This window comes from Aquila chrysaetos, chromosome 15 (genome assembly GCF_900496995.4).
Source record: "Aquila chrysaetos chrysaetos chromosome 15, bAquChr1.4, whole genome shotgun sequence".
Lineage (NCBI taxonomy): Eukaryota > Metazoa > Chordata > Aves > Accipitriformes > Accipitridae > Aquila > Aquila chrysaetos.
The window spans coordinates 7,119,178-7,145,686 of record NC_044018.1 but is presented as its reverse complement, the minus strand read 5'-3'; the positions used below and the strand labels follow the sequence as shown (position 1 = coordinate 7,145,686).

General features: G+C 45.4%; 1 protein-coding gene across 2 annotated transcripts in view; it reads left to right on the top strand.

The window, feature by feature from the left end:
• The first annotated feature begins 2,231 nt into the window (after nt 1-2,231).
• PTCHD4 (patched domain containing 4) overlaps nt 2,232-26,509 on the top strand; it is a 92,753-nt gene continuing 68,475 nt past the window's right edge. Inside the window, exon 1 of one of the 2 annotated variants that reach the window (XM_030037876.1) lies at nt 2,232-2,824. In XM_030037876.1, the coding sequence (XP_029893736.1) occupies nt 2,399-2,824 (426 nt within the window). In that variant the 5' untranslated portion in view covers nt 2,232-2,398. Of the gene's footprint in view, nt 2,999-26,509 lie in introns of both variants that reach the window. The other variant, XM_030037875.1, reaches the window with a different exon arrangement.

The window sequence follows — 26,509 nt, the reverse complement described above, 5'->3', positions numbered from 1 at the left end:
TGACTTCCCACTCAAGGTCTCACTTCTGTGTGTAAGTACAAAGGCTCAATAAAGGCTTTGCATTTAGACTTTATTCACTGGGAGCACTCAACCATTGGCATAAGTGCATCATAAAATAGACAAAGAGCTGTAATTTGTACCAATGGAGCTTAGCATTTCCTGGGGTTGTTGAGGCAGATTTCCATCACGGGCAATGCTTTAAGATGAGCAAAGAGGAGGCTGATGGGGTCTTTTCTACAGAATTTCCCATCTTCGACCTCTCCTTCTTGTTACCTGTAAGAACTCCAGCCCACATTTGCAAGGACCTCCAGACGAGCAGCATCTAGGCCACTAAATAAAAACAGCCTGTATTTGAAAGGTGTGATGCGCTTGCAGCACCCATTCAAATGTCTAAAAATGAAGCCAGTTTTACCAAAGCAGTTGTGAATCTTAGCCACTGATTCCAGACAGGTAGGTTTCCAATCCAATGCTCCCAGCCTCTCTGTTGCATCCCCTGGAAGAATTTCACATTTCCGCACCTCTGCAGGACCTCGAGCTCCCAATCGGAATCACTCTCTGTGACCTAACACAAGCCCTCCAAAGCCCTGAAAGATGGGCTCCTTCTTTGTATGTCCTGTTCATCCACACAGAAGTGTGCGTGTAGGTGTGTCAGCATGAAAGGGATTGCTGAATATGCCTTTTTTCTCCAAAACACTGATAATTACTTCAAGCTGAGCATGGCCAGCTGTTTGCCTAGTCCTGGATCGGGCAGAGTCTGCTAACTGACGGTCTCAAGCTCCCCAGTTTCCACTCTCCCTCCTTCTGTTTCGGGAAGGGTTTATTGTGGAAGAACCTTGCTCTCTCAGGCTTTGCACAACGTCCTTGGTCCCATCCCAAAATAAATCATTTTCTGTTTGACAAAACTAGCTAAAATACAGCAGGAATTTGGTGGAGGGGGAGACACCGAGCAGAGATCTGCATTTTTCGGGTTTTGTTTTTTAATTACATTTCTGCGATTTAGACTTAAGCGTTAAGTAGAAAGCTCCTGCAAAGCAAGCCTGCCTTTTCTCCTGCCTTGCCTGCAAGGGGCTGTCAGATCTGCTAGGGCTGGATGTGCTGTCCCAAGCAGTCCTGGCTGAAGCTCCTGGAGAAGCAGAGCTTGCTGCCTGGAGAGTTGGTGGGCAGCTCTCCTGCTGCAAATGCATGCATTTCTCTGCTGCTCTCCTTTGGTCTGGGGAGCTGCAGAATTTTTCTCCTCTTATGTAATGGTCTGCTGATGTCTTTGCTTGGAAAAACCTCTTTCTCAGCTGGAGGGTGTCAGGAGCCCCGTCCTACCTCTCTTGGGTCACTGCTCGGGGAGCTGCTGGCCGGGGATTTGGGGTGGGGAGAAGGTACCGGGCTGTCGGGCAGCAGAAGGGAGCAGCTCACTGCCCCTTCCTCCCCTCGCCCCAAACCTCGTCCCGGAGTCACTGTCCCCCCCCGTGGGAGCACGGGGCAGCTCCGCCTGGGTGACCTCGGGCTTCAAATGGGGGAAAGGAGGGAGGTGGCACTTCGGGCTGGGAGCTTTGCCTGGGTGGGTGGGTGGGTGGGTGTCCCAAGGACCCCGGGGGGGGGGGGGCTGGGGCAGGGCTGGGTGAGGCGTGGAGTGGGGGGGATGCAGCAGCCGTGGGACCGGGGGACGGAGAGCGAAGCTCGGCTGCTGCTGCTGCTGCTGCTGTGGGGAAAGAGCTTCGCAAAGTCTCCGGGCAAAGCTCTCCCTCCTCCGGCAGCCGGAGGGGAGCAGGGGTGGCCGGGCAGGGCTAAGGGGGGGACCGGCGAGGGAGGGACACGGTGGGGTCGGGGGACGTTAAAATGCAGCATCATCCTCCCACCCCCGGCAAATTCCCCGTGTGTGCGTGCGTGTGTGGAGGGAGAAAAGCGAGCAGCGGTGCTTTGTAGCTGGGGGAGCCGGGGGAAAAGCGGGGGGGCGGCTGCCGGCGCTGGCTGCACCGCCCCGGAGAAGCGGTGCGCACCGCGGGGCTGCGCGGAGCGGCCGCGGGCGCGGAGCGGGCACTGCAGAGCCGGCAGAGCTCCCGGTGCGACGCCTGAGCCTCGCCGGTGAAAGGGGGGCACCCGGGCGGGGAGGGGGGGAGATGCTAGTTGGCTGGGGGGGAGGGAGGAGAGAGGGGGGAAAAAAAAAAAAAAAAGAGGGGAAAAAAAAAAAAAAAAAAGGCAAGGACCCCCCCCCTCCCTCCCTCCCTCCTCTGCCCGGTCCCTTCCACCCGCGACACACACACACACACGCGCGCACACACACACCCCATTGATCAATATTTGGCTGTCTTGCTGCAACTTGCTGCAGTCTTTTAAAGGAGTAGTAGAGAGAGAGGGAGAGAGAAAGGGGAACTGACAGGAAGGGGTAAGGAGCTACACATGTCACATGTGCTTTCTAAGACGGCCAGGAGCATCTGCAGGCTGGATCTGGTGGAGGATGCTGCGGCAGGTGATACACAGAGGGCTCCAGTCGTTTTTCTACAAGCTGGGCTTATTCGTGAGCAGGCATCCGGTGTTTTTCCTCACTGTGCCCGCAGTCCTGACCATCATCTTCGGCTTCAGCCTGCTCAACCGCTTCCAGCCTGACACTGACCTGGAGAGCCTGGTAGCCCCCAGCCACAGCCTGGCCAAGATCGAGAGGAGCTTAGCCAGCAGCCTTTTCTCCCTCGATCAATCCAAAAGCCAGCTGTATTCGGACTTGCACACCCCGGGGAGGTATGGCAGGGTGATTCTCCTCTCCAAACCCGGAGGCAATATTTTGCATCAGGCTGATGTGATCCTGCAGATCCACCGAGCCGTGCTGGAAATGAAGGTGAACTACAAAGGCTATAATTATACTTTTTCCCATCTGTGTGTGTTGAGAAATCAGGATAAGAAATGCGTGCTGGATGATATTATTTCAGTGCTAGAGGATCTGAGGCAGGCTGCCCTCTCCAATAAGACAACAGCCAGGGTGCAAGTGAGCTATCCCAACACTAAATTAAAGGTATGCTCTTACTGCATGCTTTTGCCAATTAAAGAGGCAGCACTTCATTTCTTGTCCTAAGCAGCAAAGAGAAATATAATCTTATCTATCTCTCTCTATCTAAATGTGTGTGAGCTGGGCTTTCCTCGGGAAGCAGCTGAAACCAGTGCCTTGCTATTGTTCTGTACGAGGAGGGAGGGTGGGGGGACCGTACGCTAACCAGGAGAAGCAGGGACTGGAGAACAGCCTCGGGACCGGGAGACCTTGCATTGCCTTGAAGGGTTAATACGTCGGGGAAAAGGGGCAGGAGGTCGGGGGGGGGGTGAGAGCTGGCGGGGGGGGGGGGGTCACTATCACCTTTTCCACCCCCACTGCCGTGGTGGGATAATTTGTCTTTAATATGGCCAGAAAAGGCTTTCCTCAAATGCACAGCGAGCTCCTCTATCTCCCTGCCTCTGCGAGTGCCGTAGGAGCAGCAGGAGGTTTGGGCCAGAAGCGATTTCAGGTGTCCTGCCTTCTTTTTCTTTACCTGCATGCAAAGAAGGGGATGGGAGGTGGAATTTTTTCTCTCGGTGTGAAAATAATTAACTCTGCCGCTGATGGATGGGCTGGAGTTTTGGGACGGATCCCATCAGCTAGAGGCTTCCAGCAAAGGCGAAATGAGGGTAAAAGGTGAAAGAAGTTTCAGTCCTTCCAATTAAAAGAATAAACAGTTTGGCACAAATGATCTCAGGAATATTTCCCTGGCACACAAGCACCCATCTGCTTTCCCTTTCATCTGGAGCAATCCAGTTCACCAGGACCAACCTGCCGTGAGCAAATAAGGTGCAAAGTTTGCAGGTGGCTGCCGAAAGAAGTTTCTGTGAATTACAGTGTATCTGCATGCTCCCCCAGACATTGCGCCAGAGGCAGGATTTATTTAACAGAGTGTAACAAACTCCCTAGCACACTAGTTACTCATGGCTCAGGTAATAGGGAAGAGGATACGGTCCTTCTTGTAAACCAGAGAGGCTCTTGGGGTTACCTGTCCCCCTTTTTTCAAAGAGCTCCTCGGGGATGAGCGGGGTAGTGCTCTTGCAAGTACCGGCCAGATCCTGAAGTTATCATTTGTTTCTTACTGTTCATTTACCAGGAAAAAAAGTAAAGCTAGTCCCTGCCCCAAAAACTGAAGCAGAGACATAGATTGATTTTATTGGTCTTTTTGCTTCAGTAAAAGGGCCAGGTGGGACAGTTGGGGTTTGGTCCCGTCGCTCTAGATGTCACAGTAATTGCTTTGTGCAGAGTTGTGGCTGTTTGAGTTGAGAGTGTGGAAACAAAAAGGTGTCCTTGCTGCTGCTGGAAAGTCCTGAGTGCAAGGAGTGCTCAGAAACACAAATTGTTCTGGACTAAATATCCCTGAACAAATTTTATCTTTCAGTTTGCTGGGAAGACAATCTGCTATTGCAGAATTAAAGTGCTTTCTTTCCATTTGGTTTATTTTTAAAGTCAAGATTAAGTTAGTTCCGTGGAGAACACTGATAATCTAGACTAACATCATTATAAACCAGCTTTATATAGAAATAGTCATTCTACTCCCACAATCCAGATTAATTTTCTTGTGTAGAGAAACCCTAACTGAGCTTGGCAAAACTAGGATGGGGTCACTTTCAATGTAGTTTTTTACTAGGAGAGTGCCTACATCTCCTACTTTTTTAAAGATAAAAGCAAAGGAAAAAATAATGTGGTCTGGATTCGTGATTTATTGGAATAAAAGTGATCGGTAGATAATTCACACAGAGAAAGGTTTTCCCAAAGCATTGATGTCTGACTCTGAGTACTGCCGAATACCAGCCCAGCACCTCCAGTCCCCCAAGTAGCTGTTGTGTATCATCTTCTAGATGAAGGAATAAATGCCCTTAAGTATCTAGGTTTAAAGTTGGACAGAGCAGGCAGCCTTCTACCCACTTCTCAGTGAAGGGAGGTAAAGCCACCAAAATCCGTGACTGCACCTTAGAGAAAAGCTAATAATTACAACCCATTTCTGCAGACAGGGAGAGTCCCTGGTGTTACTAAGACAGAGAAACACACTTTGCCACAATTTTTCTTTTTCTGGTACGATAAGGACTCTGTCGTGGGACCGTGGTGAGCCCCGAACCCGGATTGCCCTTCAGCTGTGGCGTATCCTCAGAGACTCACCTCCTCCGGTCTCTTCGGCTCCAGCTGCTGGGAATAAATTACTACTTTGTATAGATTAATTCACTAGGTCATCTCTGTCATCTCTGTTGTCCCGTCTACCAAGGCTTAGGAAGTTGTGGGCAAATGTCTCTTGCTCTCCTTCAAGCCATGGCCAAAATCTTGGTTTAGTCCAGGCTCCAAGGCTATTTACTGACCTCCTTCTCCCTGCACCTCTGAGCAAAGGCTGTAGAAACGCAGGCCTGTGCTGCTTGTTTTGGGGTGTCTAGATGTGTTTAACCAGAAACATCTCTGAGGCTCCATCCACTAGGGGAGATCAGCCTCTGGATGTTCAGCAATGGGAAACAACCCCTATGGCTGTAGCTATGAGGTTTTTTATTTCTTTTTACTTGAGTCATGACATGAAGGAGCGGTTGTGGCTAGACCTCATGGGAATGTAAACGAGAGGGCCAAATCTGCCTGCCCTTATTCAGTATGGACCAGTGTTCACCACACTCACCAGTCCATGTCCTTGGGAGCTTTCTCAGCTAAACTTCCCTGCACCATAAGGACCCTCCAGGATCTTCTAGGTTGCCTCAGTTTCTCAAAGGACACGCTGCTTGGTTAATACTGGTAGATTTTGCTCTGTCTTGTTCTTTTAGTAATGGCCTCAGATTGAATAAAATTCTTCTAAGAACAATACAGTGGGTTGACAAACTGTGAAGGTGTCCCAGATGTGTTTAGTCTGCAGCCGACACGGGTCAAGTGTCAGCCTGTACTGGTTTGGAAACCACAATGACAACGTTGAGCTGTTCCAACCCCTCTCCTACTCCATCTGGGAACTGCAAAATCATCTTGTAGGTTTTTTCCCTCAAGCCTTGTGAGCACCACTCATTTTGTCCCTCTTCTCGTCTCCTGCTGGAGGCCAAATTGGTTTGATTCTCTCAGGTGAGGCTGGCTGAAGGCTGGCTGTGGGTGAGCTCTTGCCAGGTCTTTCACGGGAGCTTTGTGGGAGCCGTACGAGCAGGTTTCAGCAAACTGCTCCGGTTTTGAAACAGCTGTTACTGGGCTGCAAAATCTAATGAAACTGCTTGGCTTTTCCTAAGAAAATCTGGCTGTGAAGGGTAATGATTGTTTAATCGTTACTTGCTGTAGTGTTGGGAGAGCTTATAGCCTTGAATACATCTATCTTCACTGCCCCTCTAAGTTGGGAAGTCTTGGTCTCTCCACTTGCCAGATAAAGAGCAGAGAGATGGCACTTACATCCAGAGTGCAGACTGCAGTGTGGTTTCAAATGCCTGAGATGGGATTAAAATCCACTCTGGCAACACAGGGTTCATTGTAGGCTAGTTTACTCTTCTGAAAGGCCCGGTGAATCAGGCTGTAGGAGAACACCTGCTCCCATTGCTTTGGGGACACTGTCTAGCCTGTTCACCGTTATTGCTACGCTACGCTGCAGTCTGCAGCCCAGCCAGGAGAGTGACTTGCCCAAGGTCATGCAGATAGACCGTGGCGGAGCAGGAAAACAAAGCTGGATGTATGAAGTCTTGATGAAGACTTGTGAGATACGTCCTGGAGCAAGATTTCTCATGCTTTCCCCAGCCCGGGACAAAACAACAATGTTCCTGTGCTTGGGGTCTGGATTGTGCCCTAGCCACATGGACTGGACAAGTCTACACTGAGCACTGACCGTCAGTCATTAAGTTGTTAAATCACAAGTTTTGACAAATCCCGGCATAATTTTTGTCAATTAAGACTTCCAGGACAGTGCCTGGACATGACTTGGGAGGTAACATGGGAAAGGGTCCGTTCCTTCTTGGTGTATTTACTCCGTTCTGGGGATAAGCGTGTGTATCTGCTTGGATATGTTGTACCCCTGCCCCCAGGGCCAGAGTATGGTCTGAGGCACATTATATTTATTGGTATAGACAGAATTATTGATTACATGGGGATTACTTCTTGTGTACTACCAGATATGAGGAAGGAGATTGTGTTTTGACCCTGATTTGCCAATAATCCTAGCAAATTTGCTGTCCTTATCAGGAAAAAAGAAAAAACAAAAATCACTACAAAGAATGAAAATTATTTCTGAACACAGTCCTTACCCAGAGGAAAAAAAAAAAAGGCATGAAAGCATTTTTTCAGGTATTTCACCTTTACTGTTTCTTTTCATGTTTATTTGCTAGTTTGTCTGAGAAAAGATAATAACTTAGAACTTATCTCTCTCTGAGATCAGAATGAATATGACAACTGCTGGTTAAAAGCAGCCTTTGTAAGCAGATTGGTTTTTGTAATACCGCCTCCAATTAATTAAGTATCAGCCATTTATGAACACTAGGCTAAACAGCAGCCAATAAAACAGACATCTCCATTACCACATTTGTGATAAACACATCAACTGGATATTGAATCCTTTATTGTGTAAGTAGAAAAGTTACTTGCATTCAAGTAGCATCTTGAAACCTGTAACTGCAGATTTGCAACTGCCCAGATTCTCAATTTTTCTTACACTAACAGCTGTACTTTTAAATGACTCTTGCTCCGTCTGCGTTCATGGAGTCTTTCCCACTGCTCTAAGATTAACCCCTCCTTAGATGACCCCAAGGCACTGGCCACCTCCATGGGACAGAGAGGATATAAAACCAGAGCCCACCTACATCAGAGTAGACATATGTGTATCAATAATATCCACAAACTGATTATTCCTCCAATAAAGTTGGTCCAAGTATAAGATTACTCTGACTCCTAGGACCAGATGCTTCCTTGGAGGCAATGTGGCTCTGTACCCATTTGTGATACCACCCGTCCCAATCCAAGCCTACGGCTCAGGATCCTGTGAAGTGCTCTGTGGCTGGCAAAAGCTGCTAAGTCAAAGCAAAGTAACGAAACATGAACAGGGAGAAGATTGGGAGGGGAAGGCTGGAGGCTGCAGATAGTTTTCATCTCAGCTTCTCGGATCAAGACAGGATTGGGCAGGCTGAGCTCGGAGTAGCTACTCAGTAGCATGAAAGCAAGTGGAAAATGTTTGAAGGCAAGTTGCCTCTTCTGGCTCACAGGTTAGGAAACTTATTTGGAGAAAAAGAAAAAAGAAAAAAAAAAAAGAGCCCCTTGCTCTTCCAGCTGTGTTTCCATACTGTCCGGCAGGACTAGGAAGGACTCCTCACCCTCCTCGCCTGGAGGCACCAGCGGAGCCGGTGTCTGTGCCGTGTCAGCCGTGCTCTTGCTGGGAGATGTCCCTGCAGCTATCAGCTCCTGAGGACATGATCAGACAGCCTGCCTGCTCCGTGTGGGCAAGAAATGAAGTGTTTCCTTGCATTTTTTAGGAAAATTCTTCACTCCTTCCTCTACTTAGTACATTAGGAAAGGTCTCTTTCTTAGCTCTGATAGACCAAGTGTTAAGACAACCCTCTTGCCTAAAAGGCAGGACAAACTATGAGCCCTGACTGCACCAGGGACACGAAACCAGGTTACCCTGTACGAGGACAAGCTATCCCAACATAAACAAACAGCAAAAAGCAGAAACCTATCAAAGTAAGGATGGGGTTTAGGGTTCTCTTTTTGCATTGCCATTCTTCAGTTATGAACTTAACTTTCTGTACCAGTCCCTGGGGTAAATTCCACCTTCACCCCACCGGGGCTGTAGACAGCAGGTTCCTTGGGTGTGGGGCTCATTCATTCCCAGCTAGCAGCTGAGAGCAGTGGCCATGTCAAAGACCGCAAAGAAAATATTCTCTGTTGACCTCTCAGACGACCTTGTCCAGCTGCTTCTTGCCTTTCCCTCCCAGCTATTCCACTTTTTAGTTCTGTCAGCACGTGTTGGGGCACATGGCCTTTTATGCAGTGCCAGGCCTTCTGGAGACCTTGCCATGATGTGAATAATAATAAAGAAGCAATTGGAAGGTTGTCTGGGTAGAGAGAAAAGGAAGATGCAATCGCAAGCACCTTCAGTTAGTAACAACTGCTCATCGCTGTGGATCTGGGATAGATGTCAACCGCTTGCCAAAGGTAGAAAGTCCAGTAGCACTTTGCCATCTTCCTACAATAGCTACTCTGCTGTGGACAGGAAAAAAAGTTATTTCCTTTTCTAAATATTCAGTTAATGCTTGGCAGTGTTTCTATGCTGACATAACATCTTCTAATCTCAGCCATCCCTATACCTTCCCAAAATGTCTTTGGAGCCCCTTACTGTAGTGACTGTGTGAGCTGTTGGAGGGTTCTGAACTTCTCCTTCTGGATTTACAGCGGATGGGTATTCTTGCTATCTGTAATAAGAATTAAAACAAATTCAGATACTGTCATGCTAGCAAGGGGAGAGAATACAATTGACAAGCCTTAGTAAAGAAGATGTGGGATCTTCCCAGCCAGAGAAAGATGCTTTTGAGGAGAGGAGAGGAGAGGAGAGGAGAGGAGAGGAGAGGAGAGGAGAGGAGAGGAGAGGAGAGGAGAGGAGAGGAGAGGAGAGGAGAGGAGAGGAGAGGAGAGGAGAGGAGAGGAGGTCCTTAAACTAACATTAACTGATTAAATATATGTTCTGTGGGAGAAGTGGGAGGAACTTTGCAAGGTGAAAATTAGATTAATAAATTTGTTGAGAAAAGTTCTTAAATTATTTAATGACCTTTATGTATATGTAGGTATGTATATTACATACAGGTCTGTCTTAGTAAACAATGATGTAGATAAGGTTGTGCTAGACATTTTGAAAATAATAATCTAAGAACAAAACCTGTATTAAACCTTTCCAGCCATTAAGAGATAAAAGACCCCTATGCAGAGCTCTGCACAGTTATTACAGAAGTCATGGTGAAAAAACCTGCTGACTGTTTTTCCAAGAGGAGTGAATTGAGTTATTAAAATAATGATCTTGCATTTCTACAGAAAAATTTTAATTTATGCAGACCCCACATCCATTGCACACTCCTAGTGCAAACAGTGAGACATGCTGTGCATGGCTGGGACTTGAGCTGAAAAGCAGCTTTAAATATAGATGAAACAAAGTCTTCAACAACATAGGAAAGCAGGTGCTGTGTGTGATGGAAAAGGGAAGGGAAGACAACGGGAGGCAGAAAGGGCAAGCTATAAAGTCTTTTATACCTCTGTTGCTTACTATATTAGTCCTGTTCTCTGTTTTCCTACCTACCAAGGCGCAAGATGCTCACGTGGAGAATAGATAGCAAAGGAACTTCTTGGTAGTGGGGCTGTGAAGCATCCTACAAAGGGGGAGATCAGTGACAGAGCTCCTGAGCATTGCAGAGATGATCACATGCAGTGGCACATGTCATTGCCCTAGCCCTGGATTCACTGGGTGTGAATTACCCTCACTTTTACACTGGCCAGGCCATTTAGGAGCAGGAGCTTTGGGTGAAGTGCTTGGAGATCTTTGATGACGCTAGCAAGTGTGATCTGGTGGCAGCAGGACTATTTCCAGCTGAAAAGAATTACTGTGGAACCAGCTCAAGGGCAAACTGGGAATAATTTGTTGGTGGGCAGCTCTGGTATGGCACCAAAATTTTGCTCAAGCTTTTTTTTCTCCTTAACCCCGCTCACACATTGGTGGGTAATTCCTGCATGATGCCAGTTCTGCATGCCCAGCAGCAGCTCTGTGAGATGTCGGACAGCCCTCCCACAGCTTTGAGTCGGCCAGATCAGCTTTTCTCCCTAGTTTTGTGTTTTGGCACCAAACATGCCCTCCTCTGGTCCACTCTCACTAGCAAACTGGTACCACGGCCAGGGAGCTGCTGGGGGGATTGCAGGTTGTGAGTCCAGCATGTCACTACCTGGCTAATATTGCAGAAAGGTTTTGATCTGATAATGGGCTATAACTAAGATGGAAAAAGTCAGTCAGCACCACAGGTGTATAATGTTTCCTGAATACATATGATGGCAAATGTTTCGGCATCTCCCAGAATAATTATTCTTTGAAAATACCGATTGCACAAGCCCTAAAGCCCGCATGTCTGCTCTGAGGGCATCTGAGAAGGCAAAGGGCAGTCCTGCCTGCCTGTCCCTTGCTGTTGAAGGCAATGCACATTGCAAAGACTTTAAGTTTAATGCAGCCCACCTACCTAGGGTATGCAAATTGAGATTAAAGGTCAAGCTCCTAATGGGCCAGTCTGTCATAATTAGTTTCCTTGTGCAGTCGGTGGGAAACCCTGGAGGTGCCATTGAATACCTCCACAGGGAAGCCCAAACACCTAATGTGTATCCTCTTGCAATATATAGGGAACATAAACATCACCTATAGGACCGGTTCAGTGGGCACCCAAATCTTGTGCCCAGGTTAGGTACCTAAGCAAGACAGAAAAGTTGCCCTTGTGTAAGACAGGTCTTGCTTTTCTTACACCTTGCATAATTGTTTCCACCAGTGTTACACAAGTGTTGTCAGTCTGACGGGGAGGTGTTATTCTTACCACTCACATGGTGTGGTTTTGCACATGTGTCAACAGCTTCGTAAAGGGTGCTACGATTCAGAAGTGGTCATGGAGCATTTTGCTGCTTCTGTCCTAAATCATGTATTACCTGTCCTAAATCATGCATTACTTGTGCTAAATCACACATTACCTGTGCTGCATATAGGGCCAGCCCATAAAATTTCAGCTGACTTTTTTTTCTATCAGAAGTTACAGTAGTCTTGAAATCAAAAGCATCTGTGAAACAATGTCTACCTTGCCCTTAATTTTGTCTTGGAGGAAGAGAAGAGAAGGGCACGTTCCCATAGTTTCATTTTGACATGCTCCCAACAAAACACTTCCACTTTTTTGTGTTGAAATGGTTCTTTCAAAGTATTCTTTCAAAATTCTTTCCAAAATATTTTTCTCTCACATTATACTTTAGATTAGAAAATAAAGGTGAAAAAAAAAAATGTTACTTTAAAAGGAAATATTTTCCCATGTTCAGACTTTGGGAAAGGAGAAGTCACTCTGGTTTGAAAATCGCAGAGAAACGAAGTCACCCCACCAGCGCTGCCTGGCAGGATCCCTGCATGGCTGAGGACACAGCCCAGTCCCCGTGGACACGAACGTATCCCCTAACAGGGTGCTCTGGCTCTTGTTGATGCCATTTTTCTCTGGAGACCAAGGCACTGTATTGATGGGCCAACTGATCCTCACTTCCAGTTTTCCAAGCAGGTTTAGTTTGTAAAACAGTTTGCAGTTCATTAAGAAGAAAGATGCTGTTAGCAGTACTTCATTATGCAATGCAATCTCTTGTTTGATGGGACTTGTGACTTAACCATAAATCACCCTTTTCCTAACCATTTTCCAGGATGGTTTCTTAGAGTAGGTTTTGATTCATTAACAAAATACATTAACAAATTCAGTGCTGAGCAGATGCAACATGGAAATATTCATGTGCATTTTTCTCCTTAAAATCCACACTTCAGTTTGCTCATGTTCTTAACTCCTGTCCCACTGAGGGAAGATTTATTTACAGATAAGTACAAAACATCCTCCAAAAGATATTATACCACATAAACTTTTGGATCCAGATGACAAACCTGCTTCTCTTCAGGATTGGCTGGAAGGTGTGGTAATAAATGCTCTACCAGTGGTGTTTCTTTGTTAACTAACATTAATTTTCCTGTCCAGAAGGGATTTTTCCATCTGCACATAAAAAACACTGGCCACCCAGTTGATGCACAACATATTTATCATTGTAAATTGCATAGAAAGTTGGGACACCAGCAAAGAAACATGAACATTTCTGAAATTTTACAAATGTCTCTCCAATCCTTTCTTTCCCCAGGCTTCAAGATTAGCACAAGTATTAGGCTTTAGGTATATAGCCCAAAATAAATTTCACAAGCCTGACAAGCTTAAAAGCTCCCCTGCTCTCATAAAGTATTTGATGTTTTGTTTTTCAGAAGAAATTAATTTTAAAGAAAAAGTATTTTGTTCTCCTAAAAGAATAAAGCTAGTATGCTTACAACGTTTACCATCTTCTTGCATCTAGTGTAGGATTTTGGAGGTGGGAGAAAGAGGAGGACATCCTTGAAGGGAAATTTGTGTTACATAAATGCCAAATACTGTCATTGCATATGTTCAGTGGTCTTTTCATCAGAATATTTACCTCAAAAGGAAGGTTAAAACAGGTCATTTGTCACTACTTAACAGATCTGAACAAAGCTCCTTTAGGAATGATTCTGATACTTTTCTTGTGGAAAACCCAATTACTCTTAGAAGTAGCAAAAATGACAAGGAAAAATAAGGCAGAACAGGACATTTTTTCACTTCCTTTAGAGCAGCTTAATAAAAGGTAACCAGGAGAGAGAATAGCCCAGAATGAAACTCAAAGAAATTCAAGTGCACCCTTAAAACATTTGAACTGGGTCTCTGAGCTGAACTACAGCCTCTTCGATGAGGATACAGTGGACAGAAAGGACAACATTTCAGATGCTGTTTTCTGAAGGAGCAGTTTGGGCTGTGGGATGGTGATTTTGGTGCAGAACCATGTATTCAAGAATTCATATTCTGCTGCAACTCAGATCCTTCTCTCCCTGACATTGATTTTCCCATCATAAAGGAGTGCTGTGGTGCCGCTGGAGAAATTCACAGAGCTGTTGGAGTTTTATGAGCAATCTCATGCCTCTTCCGTGTAACATCAAGAGGTCAAAGAAGTAAAAAGTTTATAAGGTCAGTCTAGCCCATTCCCTGGCCTGTGCAGGATTATGGGGAAATCCTAATAGAAAAATTAATTCAAATCGGCTTGGATGGGAAATCAGTCATGTGGGTTGGAAACTGGCTGAAAGATTGTAAACGAAGAAGAATCATGATAAATGATAATGTAACAAGTTTATGGAAGGTATCTTGCAGGGTATCTGGAGAATTTGTGTTAGGCCTGGTCTCATCTAACATCTCTATTAATTATCGGGAAGTGGAATTGAATTGCACAGGAATGAAATTCACAGATAATATTAAACAAGGAGGACATGTCAGCAGCAGCTGAGTCAGAGAATTTACACAGACAGAACCGGAGCAGTTAGAAACCCAAACAGAAAATAGTTTTCTGAAGAGTTTTGGTTGCATTCTGGTCCCCAAAGAGGAATCTAGGGTTCTCCCTTGGAACAGATTCCTGTTAGCTGAGTTTTGCAAACTTCGAATTGAAAATGCAGTGCTGAAATGATATGACCAAGGTCAAAGACAAAGTTGATGTTAAAGTTGGGATTTTACAACCCCCACAGAAAGGGCACTTAGTTTTACTTCTGACTCTGACACTGCTTTGCAAGTATGGACATTTCACTACTCGGTGTTGTCCTTCATCCTTCACCTTCTTGCGGATCAAGTTCTGCAGGACAAAGACAGCTCGGTATGTTGAGTTTGAATGGTGCTTTGGAGGCTGGAGATGATGTGTTAAATGATCAGTGAAGCCTTGATAGATTGTTGCTTTGCCTTAGTCCTTTTGTTATCTTTCTAGAATGAAATCGGTCTTCTTCTGGAGTTTTGTGCCGACTGTGCGGATTTGGGATGGGCCAACCTTCAATTTTTTTTTGCCATGTTGTGCATCATCTGATTGTTCCTCAGCACTTCAAATTCAAATATTTTTCATACCCCTAATGTCACAAATTGGCTCCATTTTGTCCCTGTTGAATTTTGTCATTCATTAATTATATTCTGGTTGTGCCAGGGAAAAATTCTCGTAGCAGACAGTCTTAAAACTCAGTTGAGCAGCATAGTTACAAAATATTCAGCTGGATCATTTTTACTGGTTTTCGTCCAGCTTGAGTGTGATTGCAGACCAAGTCTCTAGGAACAGGTTGGTGTTGTTTGTGAAATGGATTGTGGAATCAGGCCACTTCCACTCCTCTTCTTGACAAACGTCCACAACGTCAGGGCATTTGCTGCAGCAGATGGTACCCGGTCTGGTCTGCAGAGTTAGGCTGTGACCCTGCCTTGCCACTGAGGGTCCGTGATGTAGCAGTTTGTGGAAGCTCCTACAGAGAGTCACGATCAGAATGTTCATCCCAAAGATGGGATATATTTCTTCTAATTTCAGCCCTTTTATGTTCAGCATCTAATCTAAACTGAGCCCAATGTGCAATCAGAGGAGAGAAGGGTGCAGCTCTAGAAGCAATGCATTTAACTTTTTCTAAACAACTACATTAGGAGGGGATGAACTCACCCTTCAGAGGCATCATGGACCAGAGACACCAGAGTGTTCATATTATGCATTTACCTTTCATATGGTTAAAATTAGGTGAGCTGAATCCCACCATACATTTATTTGAAACCACAAAAACAAAAAAGTTCCATGAAAGTTCCATACACATGGGAATATGCTAAATTTGAGGATCTTTATAGAAAGGACTTATGTCAGGTGAAGCGTTTCCGAATGACCTAGGGAATAATCTGCGTTTGTACTGACATGAGAAAAAACTTCCCAGAATAATTTAATGGGGAAAATCAAGGCTTCTTCTCAAGTCCGTTGCAGCTTTGTCTCACACCGAATCTCTGACAGGGTTTTGAAACACTCTTTTGGGGAATTATTATTAGACAGTTGCAAAAGAACTAAAATACATTAATCTGAATAAGGAATTAACTTCCACTGAAGGAACCGGAATTAAATGCCATCCTCCTGCAAAATAGATTGCTAGATATTGGCATTTTATTGCAGCAGGGAGACTGAGATTTTGCAGAGTACTCAGAAGACAAATGCTGAGGTTCTGTCATCTGGAAGTGCTTTACCATCTGATTACTCTGGCTTATTTTATCAGAATTTTTGCCTAAATATTTATTTGTTTGAAATCCAAAAGTGGCTACATACCACAAGGTCCCACCATCTGCAGCACTTTTTTAAAAAAATTAAAAGTCCAATCCTTCCTGTTCTGCCAGAATCAAACCCTTTCCAAACAGATTATACTAATGTAAATTGAAAAATTACTTTGCACTCCAGGGGACTTTGAAAAGCCTTTTTTTTTAAAAACATGTGTTGTATTGAAGTAACTGTAAAATGTCTATTTGGGGAAAAAAAGTTTTGATGTCTTGCAGGGAAATATCTCAGATAAGTTGAAAAGGTGGTAGTTGCTGTTGTTATTATTATTATTATTATTATTATTATTAATATTAATATTTACAATGAATATACTACATTTCTTCAGAAGTGCTTATACACAGTAACTAAATACTCATCTTACTTGGTATCTTGAACTCATTCTTAACAATAGCACTACATTAACATACAAATCTAGGTACACATATAACCTAACTTTAAGCATTTAATGACGGTACTTAAAATAGAGTTTGGGACATTGTAGGCTATAGGAGAACTACAAATCCTAAGAATGAGATTCAGTCCATTTAAGATCAAGCTTGCCCTCTGGAGATGCCCCGTTTTTCTCTTCTCCTTGAGCAGGCAGCCTGGTAGTCCTCGCATTTCTAACCTGGCAGGTTTGGTTAGGCAGCCTGACTCAGGACCGCAGAGCCCAAATTCTGACTTTTCATGTTTTGAGTCTTGTTCTGGCTGAAGAGGCACATCCAAATCAGAAACTCTGCTTGAAGTTAATAGCTACTGTGTACTCGCACGAAAGGACAAATACTCAGCCGTGAAATACAGCCACCTTGAGGATGAAGCTGTTCAGGTGTTGCATAGCTGACACCACCACCAGACTATAGGGTTTGAGCACAGGAATTAAAGAAATCCTCTGCCAGCTGGCAGCAAGGAAGGGATTAATTCTTTCTTTTTTTTTTCTTTTTTCCTTCCCATTGAGTTTGCATAAACCTGGATTATTTCTCCAATCCATTTCACCACATGCCACGTGAACTGCTGCTCCCGAGCCTGGCAGGGAGGAGGTGCAGGCTCAGAAAGGGGAGGGAAGGGACCTCTCCTTTGCCGGCATCACCAGTTCATACTGCGAAATACAGCGACTAAAGAAACTCCAGCATCCGATGGGAAGATCTTTGGAGCATGGGCAGATTCTCCAGTTGTGTGTTTGCATGGCACCTAGCACAGCGGGGTCCTGGGCCATGCCAGAACCTCACTGGTGACCAGGGATTATGGTCTGAACCAAGACCTCAGCATCTGCTGTACCTTGTGTGGGTCCTCCCGGACCTCCCCAGCACAAGGGCTGCATCGAGATGAATTGCTCCCAGCACGTGGAGCTTGGTCAGCAGCAGTTGTTAGCAGCTCCTGCAATCTCTAGACGAAGGTTTTGGGCTGATGCAAAATTTTCAGGTTGTTGCACGCTGTTGTTTAACACTTGTTTATCATTGCAAATGTGCTCTGTGCCGTCTGAGGCAGCACGAGACACCCTCTCTCACAGAGTATGGCTAAAAAAATAAAGAGAAGCTGGCCCTCGTAAAGTCAGCAAACTTCCAGTGGGAGAGCTCTCCAGTGATGGGAGGCAATGAGAAGACCAAAGTGGAGATAATGACATGAGCTTTACTTTTTTGACTGGAATAAGAATTAAAGAAAACATGTTAGAGAATCACACATGACAGCACCTTAATCTGTATGGGCTACTAAGAACATAAGATTTTATCATGAAGGGCACACATTACAAGGTGATCTTGAGACAGATATTACAAATATAAAATCTACCTGCTGATGTTCATAAGTGGGGGTGAAAAATCTCTTTGAACATACTGAATTCAAAAGTACCTTGGGTGGGAGTCAGCTGTCTCATATGCAGCTCCAGAACCCCAGCTTCAGTTATATTTTAATGCATAAATACAGGCCTACTTAAATGCCTAATTCCCACTCCCCCTTTCCAGATTCTGGTCCAACATTATGAAAAAAAAAAGGAAAAACATCTGAAATTAGACATTTTTTTGGCTCTCTCCAGCTAACAAATGTCCAAACTCATTAAAAACCAGTGTGTGCTGGAGGGAAGGGAAGGATGCTTCAGGGTAGAGAAATTGCTTCACAATGCCAAATTTGAGATTAAAAAAAAAAAAGAGAGGGAGAGAAAACTGATTAATTATCTCTTAAAAAGGAGGAATTTTCAGCTGGAAGTGTTAAGTGTCCTTAACTGTATCTGCTTTGCGCAGTGCTTTGTTCTATCTTATAGAGCACTGCGAGAGCGGAAGCTCCTGATAGGACTTGGGTAAGAGCAGAGCAGCACCTTGCATTCGAAGGCTGGGCTTAGTTAAGCCTGCCAACTGCTTAGCTGAAAGTTAACCTCAAAACCACGCTAGCCCCAAAATCTTGCCACATCACACTTGGCTTTGTCTGATTCTCAGTTATTTCTTTTCTTCTTGCCTTTGATAAAACATTATCACAGTGTTTCAGTACTTTGGCTGCTGGTCCCCAGAGAAACCATGAAGAGCAGAGACAAGAGAAAATTAAAGAGATGTTTGCCAACATAAAGCATAATTTAAAAAGAAAAAAGCACCCTTTTCTGTGTCATTATTGAAACTTCAGATTGTAAGAGCTTAAATGATTCCCGTGGATCTGCTTTACTCCTCAGTTTTTATTCTCTGCTGTTTATTTTTTAATATTTCCTTTAGATGGAGTAATAAAACCAGGCAAATCCAATTCCTTTTGCTTCCTAGCAGGTTTTCTTCCTATTTCTTGTGTGTATTGGACTTCAGGCAGTGTAGGAAAAACAAGTAGAAGAGGTACACAGTGGGGTGCATGCAAAACAAGAGGACCTACAAACCTAGCAGTGAAAACGTGTGACCCTCTTTAGGATCTCCTTTTAGGGACAATTGTTGGATCCCATTCTTATCCCCCCAAAACCCTTCAGCTTGGGCATATGAAGTGCGTGGTGAAATTTTGCAAACAGTTTTGTGCCTTTTTGCTTTTGTTGATAAGGAAAGACGACAAGAAAGGAGGTTTTCTTGATTTTTAGTGTTTTCTGCTGTCTTTTTTTTTTTTTTTTTTTTTTACTTTAAGCATTAAGTTCTTGTTTAGCCTATAATTCCATAGACTTCAAGAAAGCTTTAAGATTAGACCTTCACAAGAGACAGAAAGTATTCTGGTGGAATATTGTGCTGTTTTCTCCCATTTGGAGAAAGCAATGACCATCTTCAGATAACAAAACTCTCTTGGATTTCACTGAGGCACAAGATATCTTCAATTCATTAATCTCGTTTACTTTTTGTTGCCAATTTCATTCAAATCCCTGCATTTGGGAGAAGGATTTCTTGGTTAAAAAATAAACAGTTGTGTTATTTCTCCCCCTTCCCAGCAGCTCATTTCACTTTTCTGTTTGTTGAAGAGCTGGAAAATCCACAATAACTATGAGACTCCCAAAGGTGTCTTCCAGCCATGTTATGGAGGACACTGTCTTGGTGTGTCATGCTTTAGAAATGCACGGAGACTGAAAATTGGGCTAGATGGACCACTGGCCTGCACTGAAAATGCATTTCTTGTCTTTCTATGCTCTTTGTAATTTTCTTCCTTTCCTTTGAACATTTTTTAACATTGAGTTTGAGCTATGGATGAAATCAGAATTAATATGGAGAATTCATTAATATAAAGTACTCGTGCTACAGATTCTTAGAGTTTGCCAAATACGAGAGATGGTAAATGTGTTCTTCATACACATGCCTGCATACATGAGTCTAAGTGTTTAACTGTATATATCCAAATATTAGTGTTTTGTGCATCTCCCTTGAGGACTGCTCTCTCCTTAGTGATTCATTCCTACGTTTTTCCTTGGCACAAACAAAATCCTTTGGGATGAACAGTAGCTGTGCACAAGAGCACGGAGACAGGCACAGCTTTTTTTTAATTGGAGCTGGGTATTCTTCACAGCTTAGCACCTGGCAAAGACCTAGATGTTGTCCCAGTTTGCACAGGTGGGGGGCCACAACTGTACCATGCAATGCAGGAGCTTGGATTTCCCCTCCTAAAGCCATGTAGCGCCTCCTTGCAGAAGTCTTTCATAAAGCAGGATTTGAATATATGAAAAATATGGATGCTGTCCTGCTTGGTGGTGTGAAGCATGGAGGTCCTGGGGTAGAAAAAGAGTTTCTGAGGAAATTCCCACACCTCGGTGCGAAGCTCTGGTTAGCTGAATCAGCTCGCCATGATCTGGAGCTTGCCTGCAAACCGTGCAGGCTCCGTTCAAAAATCTCCAGTAATCAGGACATAGTCCCCTGCAGGGTGAGAGGAAGCCACTGACCCAAAACCCAAGTCGCTGCTCCTTTCCAGACCAGAGGCAGAGATGGAGTTACTCATACAAGCCTCTCCCTCTTCCCCCACTGCTCCCCCTTTGCGTGTCGACCTGTTACCGGCCATTGGGGAGACCCTGGGAGCTGGGGATGGGCTTTGAAACCTCCCGCGCCGTGTGGGTCCCTGCGCACAGGTCTAGGGCAGCACAGGGCTTGTGAACCAGGCGTCCCAGAGCACGGAGACGTCCGCAGGAAGAAAAAAACACGTGTGCTACCCAGCCCGAAGCGTGACTTTTGGAGGGGAAATACTTGAAATTTCCTCTTTTCTGTTGAGGGGGACGTCAGTTTAGGGTAGCTAAACCCAGCCCTGCATTACTGCTGCTCTGCTCGGTGCTACCGTGTAGTGTAGCCCGGGGTCCTGCGGGAAGGTGGGCAGGAGGGAGCTGGAGAGGGATGGGAAGGCAGCGAGCGCTGAAGCAGGGACTGCAGTGCAGGGCTGCGCTCGTCTGCTGCCACCGGCACGGTGGCACAGGGCACGGGAGACACAGCTCTGCTGTTTGCAGGAGGGTGTCAAAGCTACTTTGCTCCCACCTGCCTTCTCCTGCCCTCTTCCCGGGTGGGCAGGGTGCAATGAGAACTGCTGCTTTTGTTACCCCTCACCCTGTATTTTCCCTCTCCTGGCTTCCTTTTTCATACCTCCAGTCTCTTTAGGGCACCCAGCTCCGTACTCCCACTTTTATTTCACAGCCACTACCAACTCCACTTCTTTTGCGTCACTGTAGTGGTTTAACCCCAGCCAGCAACTAAGCACCACGCAGCCGCTCACTCAGTCCCCCCCCACGCAGTGGGATGGGGGAGAAAATCGGGAAAAAGAAGCAAAACCCACGGGTTGAGATAAGAACGGTTTAATAGAACAGAAAAGAAGAAACTAATAATGATAATGATAACACTAATAAAATGACAACAGCAATAATGAAAGGATTGGAATGTAGAAATGATGCGCAGTGCAATTGCTCACCACCCACCGACCGGCACCCAGCTAGTCCCCCAGCGGTGATTCCCCGCCCCCACTTCCCAGTTCCTATACTGGATGGGACGTCCCATGGTATGGAATACCCCGTTGGCCAGTTTGGGTCAGGTGCCCTGGCTGTGTCCTGTGCCAACTTCTTGTGCCCCTCCAGCTTTCTCACTGGCTGGGGATGAGAAGCTGAAAAATCCTTGACATTAGTCTAAACACTGCTAGCAACAACTGAAAACATCAGTGTTATCAACATTCTTCACATACTGAACTCAAAACACAGCACCGTACCAGCTACTAGGAAGACAGTTATCTCTATCCCAGCTGAAACTAGGACAATCATTGACCACTTTCTTGCTACACAAATCCCCCCACAGAGCATACAACCCACTTGGTTTGTCTGTCCACAGCCACCCCTCGGACAGGAACCCATTTGTGGATGGGCAGGGAAAACTCTGTGCTGGTGTGCAGCGATGGTTTTTGCAGTCATCCTTCATCCTGGGGGATTTAGGGGCCACAGTGCCAGGATGCAACCTGACTTTTTGCTCCGTGATACCAGGGAAGCTCCACTGGCAGGAACAGGCTGTGAAAAGCAGAAGGGCTGAGCCCAAGGTGACTGCCTCGAGGGCTTTTGATCCTGGACAGGACAGAGCAGAAAATCAAAGGACAATATAAAGCAGGGAGGGAGCTGTGGCTCTGTGCTTGCTGGAAACAGGAGGACAGCAGTATTTTAAGATCTGACCTGGCAGATTTACACACCCAGGCTTACCAATGACTTGAGAGGTCCTGCTGACATGAATCTCCTGTGGAAAGCGAACTGGTGTCACCGACACCAAGTTGTGCTGAGCCACCCACTTGCAGGGCTTCCTATCCTGCCATCTCACCAGTCCCTAGGCCACTGGGCACCCAAAGCCATCTGCACCCTTCACCCCTGGATGCATCTCACGGGTCTGGGGTGCAACCACCAATTCACCTGCCGCTGCCTGAACTGTCAGTGCCGAAGCTATTTCACGGCTCTGCCTGTGATTCTGTCTCTGGAAGAAAAAGGCAGATAGGCCAGCTGTGCCCCAAAATTACCTCCCAGTGCTTGTGGTCCCCTTTGTGCTGTCTGTAAACCGCCGTCTTCCAGCAGTACCCTTCCCCACGGAGGGGAGGTGTGTAATCACAGCCAACATGGGCATTACTTGAGCAGCTTCAAGGACACCACTGTGTCCTTGACTGCATGGGCGCAGTTTAGGACAACCGGGGCCAACGTTGGGCTGGGAGTGAACTGGGCAGTAAGTAAATCCATCCCAGAAGAACTGGAATGGGACCTGAGATGGACCAAACAAGAGTCTGACCTTGGGAGTGAAGGAGTTACTTGAATGATGAAGAACTTGACAGTAGGACAAAGAATACAGGAGGTTTAAGAAGAATGTAAAAGTGAAATACAGTCTAGGAGGGAAGGTTTGGTGTGGAATGGAGCCAGTCTGGGAGTGAGAGGGCTTATCTTGTATTTTTATTCCTGAGGGATGTGCAGGGGAAGCAGTAGGTGGAGGGGACAGCCTTTTCTGCTTTCCCTCTGGCCTTTCCCTCTCTTGACAGCTGAAAACCTGACAGGGTGATACGAAAAGAACAAAGTGGGGAGGACCGCTCAGAAATACAGCACGTCCAGCACCAGAAGCTCCTCCACAGAGAAGAGTTCTCTAATAGCAATCACACTTTGCTATTGCACCCTTATGAATTCCTCTGTAATTTGATTTACTTGGAAGGAATAGATCTGTGTTAGGAATACTTCTCTTATTCCCTGTTATTGATCCTAGAGTATATAAGTGTCTTGAAATACTTTTTTACTGCTCTTGTCTCTTTTCAAATTACCTGATCTAAAACGAGAAACCCAAATCAGTAAGGGTCTGGGCTTTAGCATGAGCCCAGACTCATCAGAAAGAGGTGCCAGATGGTTCTGGTTGCCTTTTCGGTGTTCTGGGTACACACCTCCTGCACTTAAAAAATCACAGTAGTAATCCTTGATTTCCCCGGGAGGTGGCTCAAGGTCTGTATGTTTGCTAACCTGCAGGACATGCCTGTGAAGGGGCCCGTGTGAGCCAGGAATGACAAGGCGGGTCAGCTAGTTTTGTGTTTGCATCTGTCACTGAAGGTGGGTTAATGTCTCCTAGCTTTTTAGCCTGATAAAAGCTAGGATCAAGTCTTAAGTAATCTTGTGCCTCTGCTGTAAATGGAGCCAGACAGGCAACTGCAGAAGGCAAGTCTGGTTTTGACCTGTACCTTAGGATGGGGCAGATCATCCTTTGGATGTGCCTGACTCTTCCCAGTGACTACAAAACAAATTTGCTCGACTAGCTGGTGAGCTGAACCTCATCATTGCCAGAGAGCTGGAAATAACTGGGTTGCTCTTTCTTGCAGCAGAGACCTAGAGCATTATTTCCTGGATAGCTTCTCATGGCCACTTTCATAAGTTTTATTTTTGCTGAGTGAACAGACTACATGTCCGTTGCTGTGTCCCTGTTCCCAGCCAGCCGAGGTGCAGTTTTCCCTGAAATGCCTTGCCCTCGGGGCTCACTTCTCCTGGTCTCTCTCTCCGTTGCTGAGAATAGCTGCACGGGGACAAGTACAAAGAGCAGTCTGGTGGGTGTGCAAGAGCACCCACACAGCTCTGAGGGCAGGAACGCTGCGAGGCTGGTGCCATCCGAAGCAGGGAGGAGAAGGCATCCTGCCCAGGGCAGTGACCACACGGAAGCCCCGGGATGGGAGCTGGGGCTGCAGCAGCTGCGCTGACATTATTAAGGAAACAAAAAAGGTCCCAGGTAATTTAGTAGTAAGGGAGTATTGCTAGTATCCCCCTGGGCTGCACGCAGAGAGGATCTGTGCCTCCATTAACACCAGCAAAAGATATTTAGCTCAGTAGGAGCAGCTGGTTTTGTTTAACCTGAGAGGTCCTGCGCTCAGCTCTGGAGCAAGCCAAACACCCCCATGCCATTTACACATCTTTTTAGGATATTAAAGGTCCAAGCATCCTTTACAGAGAAGTTTCTAGCCTGAAATATGGTAGGGGTTTATTCTGCATCCATCCATTCACCATTAGTGATTTTTACTGCTGAACAGACAAGGAGTTTGGATTTTCAACAATGTGCAAGACCCGGTCTGCATATACGCAGGCGGCAAAGTCCATCATGCTGGGGGAAAAGGAGGATGACGCTGTCCACGTCTAGCAACTGTCACTCCTCTGAGAGTCCTTAGTTCTCATCCTCCTCCCTTTTACAATCTAAATTTACCAAATGGCTTTGGGCCATCTAGAAAAAGAGAAGGGAGTACACAAAAAACAATTTACTCGTGTCCATCAAAGCAAAGATTTTTGCTTGGCTCCTGTTTAAGATCACATATTACATGCCCCAGCAAGTGATCTGTGTTTCATGCCATTTTTAAAGATGCTCAGATCTGGAAGGAATTAGCTGCAATCCAAATGGACGATGGCCTTTTTTGTCCTTTGGGAGAACAGACACTGTGAAGTTTTTGTTAGACATTAAAAAAAAAAAAAAAAAAAAAAAAGAAAGAAAGAGAAAGACACATAGAATTTGGGACTGGGATATCTGGGAATCTGAAATTCAGGCTCCAGCCATGCTAGTGACCTTGCTAAAGACAGTTATCATCTTGTGTTGTAGATCCTCTGGAGATACCTGGGTATAAAATGGTGTACAAACAATAAGAATTATTATTACTCTATTTTTTTGAGTTTGCTTTTCTGTATATAAGATCAGAGAGTAGCAACATATGTAGGTAAAATGTGCAAGAGATCTGTAGTCTGAAACATGCAACTGTTGTTATGAAATTAAAAATAGCATCATGTAGGCATATACCAGGAAGGACTTGCTGACAACAGAAAGTGCTTTTTTTCATTGAGGAACTAGGTGGGATGAGGGATCTTGTTCAAAACCTGCCTGGTCTTCAGGCCTCATTTATACAAGTCACTGTGGCCTCATTTTGTTTCCCAGAACTTAGGCTTAGCCCAGGAGCTTAGCCGTTCATGTCTCCTTCTTTCACCAACGTGGTCCTGGAGGACAACAGAGAACTTGGGATGGTGAATAACTCCTCTGACGTGCCCGTGAGACACCAAGAGGTAGTTAGGTCCCTGGCTTGGAGGCCTCTGGGAAATGCTGAAGGTCATGTTGGCAGCACTGGGTCTTCATTTTCCCACACTTCAGTCTCCATCTGTAAAATGGGATGAAAGATGATACTGTTCCCCATTTTCTTCTGTCTTCCTTGCTGAGATTGTAACCATTGCAGTGACAGCCCTGCCTAGCACAACAGGACCTTTATCTCTCTTAGAGCATTTGGCAAAGACAACATATGAGCTGTATTAGAAAAGGGTCCCATTTTCCCAAATGCCATGGTGGCAGGTTCGTGTTTGCATGCTATAAAAGCAGCAAAGGAAAAACCCTTGCATAGATAGGAAGCAATCTGCCTTTGGAAGGAAAGGGACGGACAAAATGACCTCAAAGCAATTCAGCATCTGTGATTTCCTGGATTCCATCTGAAAGCTCGCTCTCTATTTTGCTGACATATGAGCTGGGTGCCCTATTGTACATCAGTGTAACAAATAGCCGTTATCTTCTGTTTCGTGGAAGATACGGCAGAACATGATTTATTTGTGCCTGCTCTGTTGCTTCTTTTGAAATGTTGCTGTCGTTCGGTGCACCTTTCACAGCGGAAGGCAGATGGTCATCGCAAAGTTTCCCGTAACCTTGCCGTGCATGCTGCATAGTGAATCAATGAAACCTGAATTACAGTCCATTGTCTGAGTTTGGAGCTGTGCTGCTAAAGTATCCTGCAGTGGCTGAAAACATTTGAATGTCAACACTGCATATATACTGAGGAAATATGACATTTCTCCCTAAAATTTCAAAGCAGTGCCAAAGGGGATTTTTAACTGTGAAGTTGCGTCTGATGTGAGCAGGGACTGCATTGCTCAAACCTTAATTACCAGCTTGGAAATGTACCTTTTGTGGGTGTGTGAGTGTTAGGTGTGACCCCTCCTTAGAAAAAAAATTAGAAATAATGAATCAAAACAGGATTCTAACATAAAATGCCAGAGAAGAGGATTTTTTGGAGTCCAAACAGGACCAGCTGCCCCTCTGTGCTAGCTGTCTCTGCTTATTTGACATTTGCAATGAGGCTTCAGGTGATTTGAGAAACTGGCATTAGACTGCAAATCACCTTTTATGTCAGCTCGTGCCAGGATACCTCGCCAGAAGCCGTTATTTCTGTGGGAAATAACAACTGGGAATAGGGAAAAAATGAACTTCTGAAAAGCACTTTGTC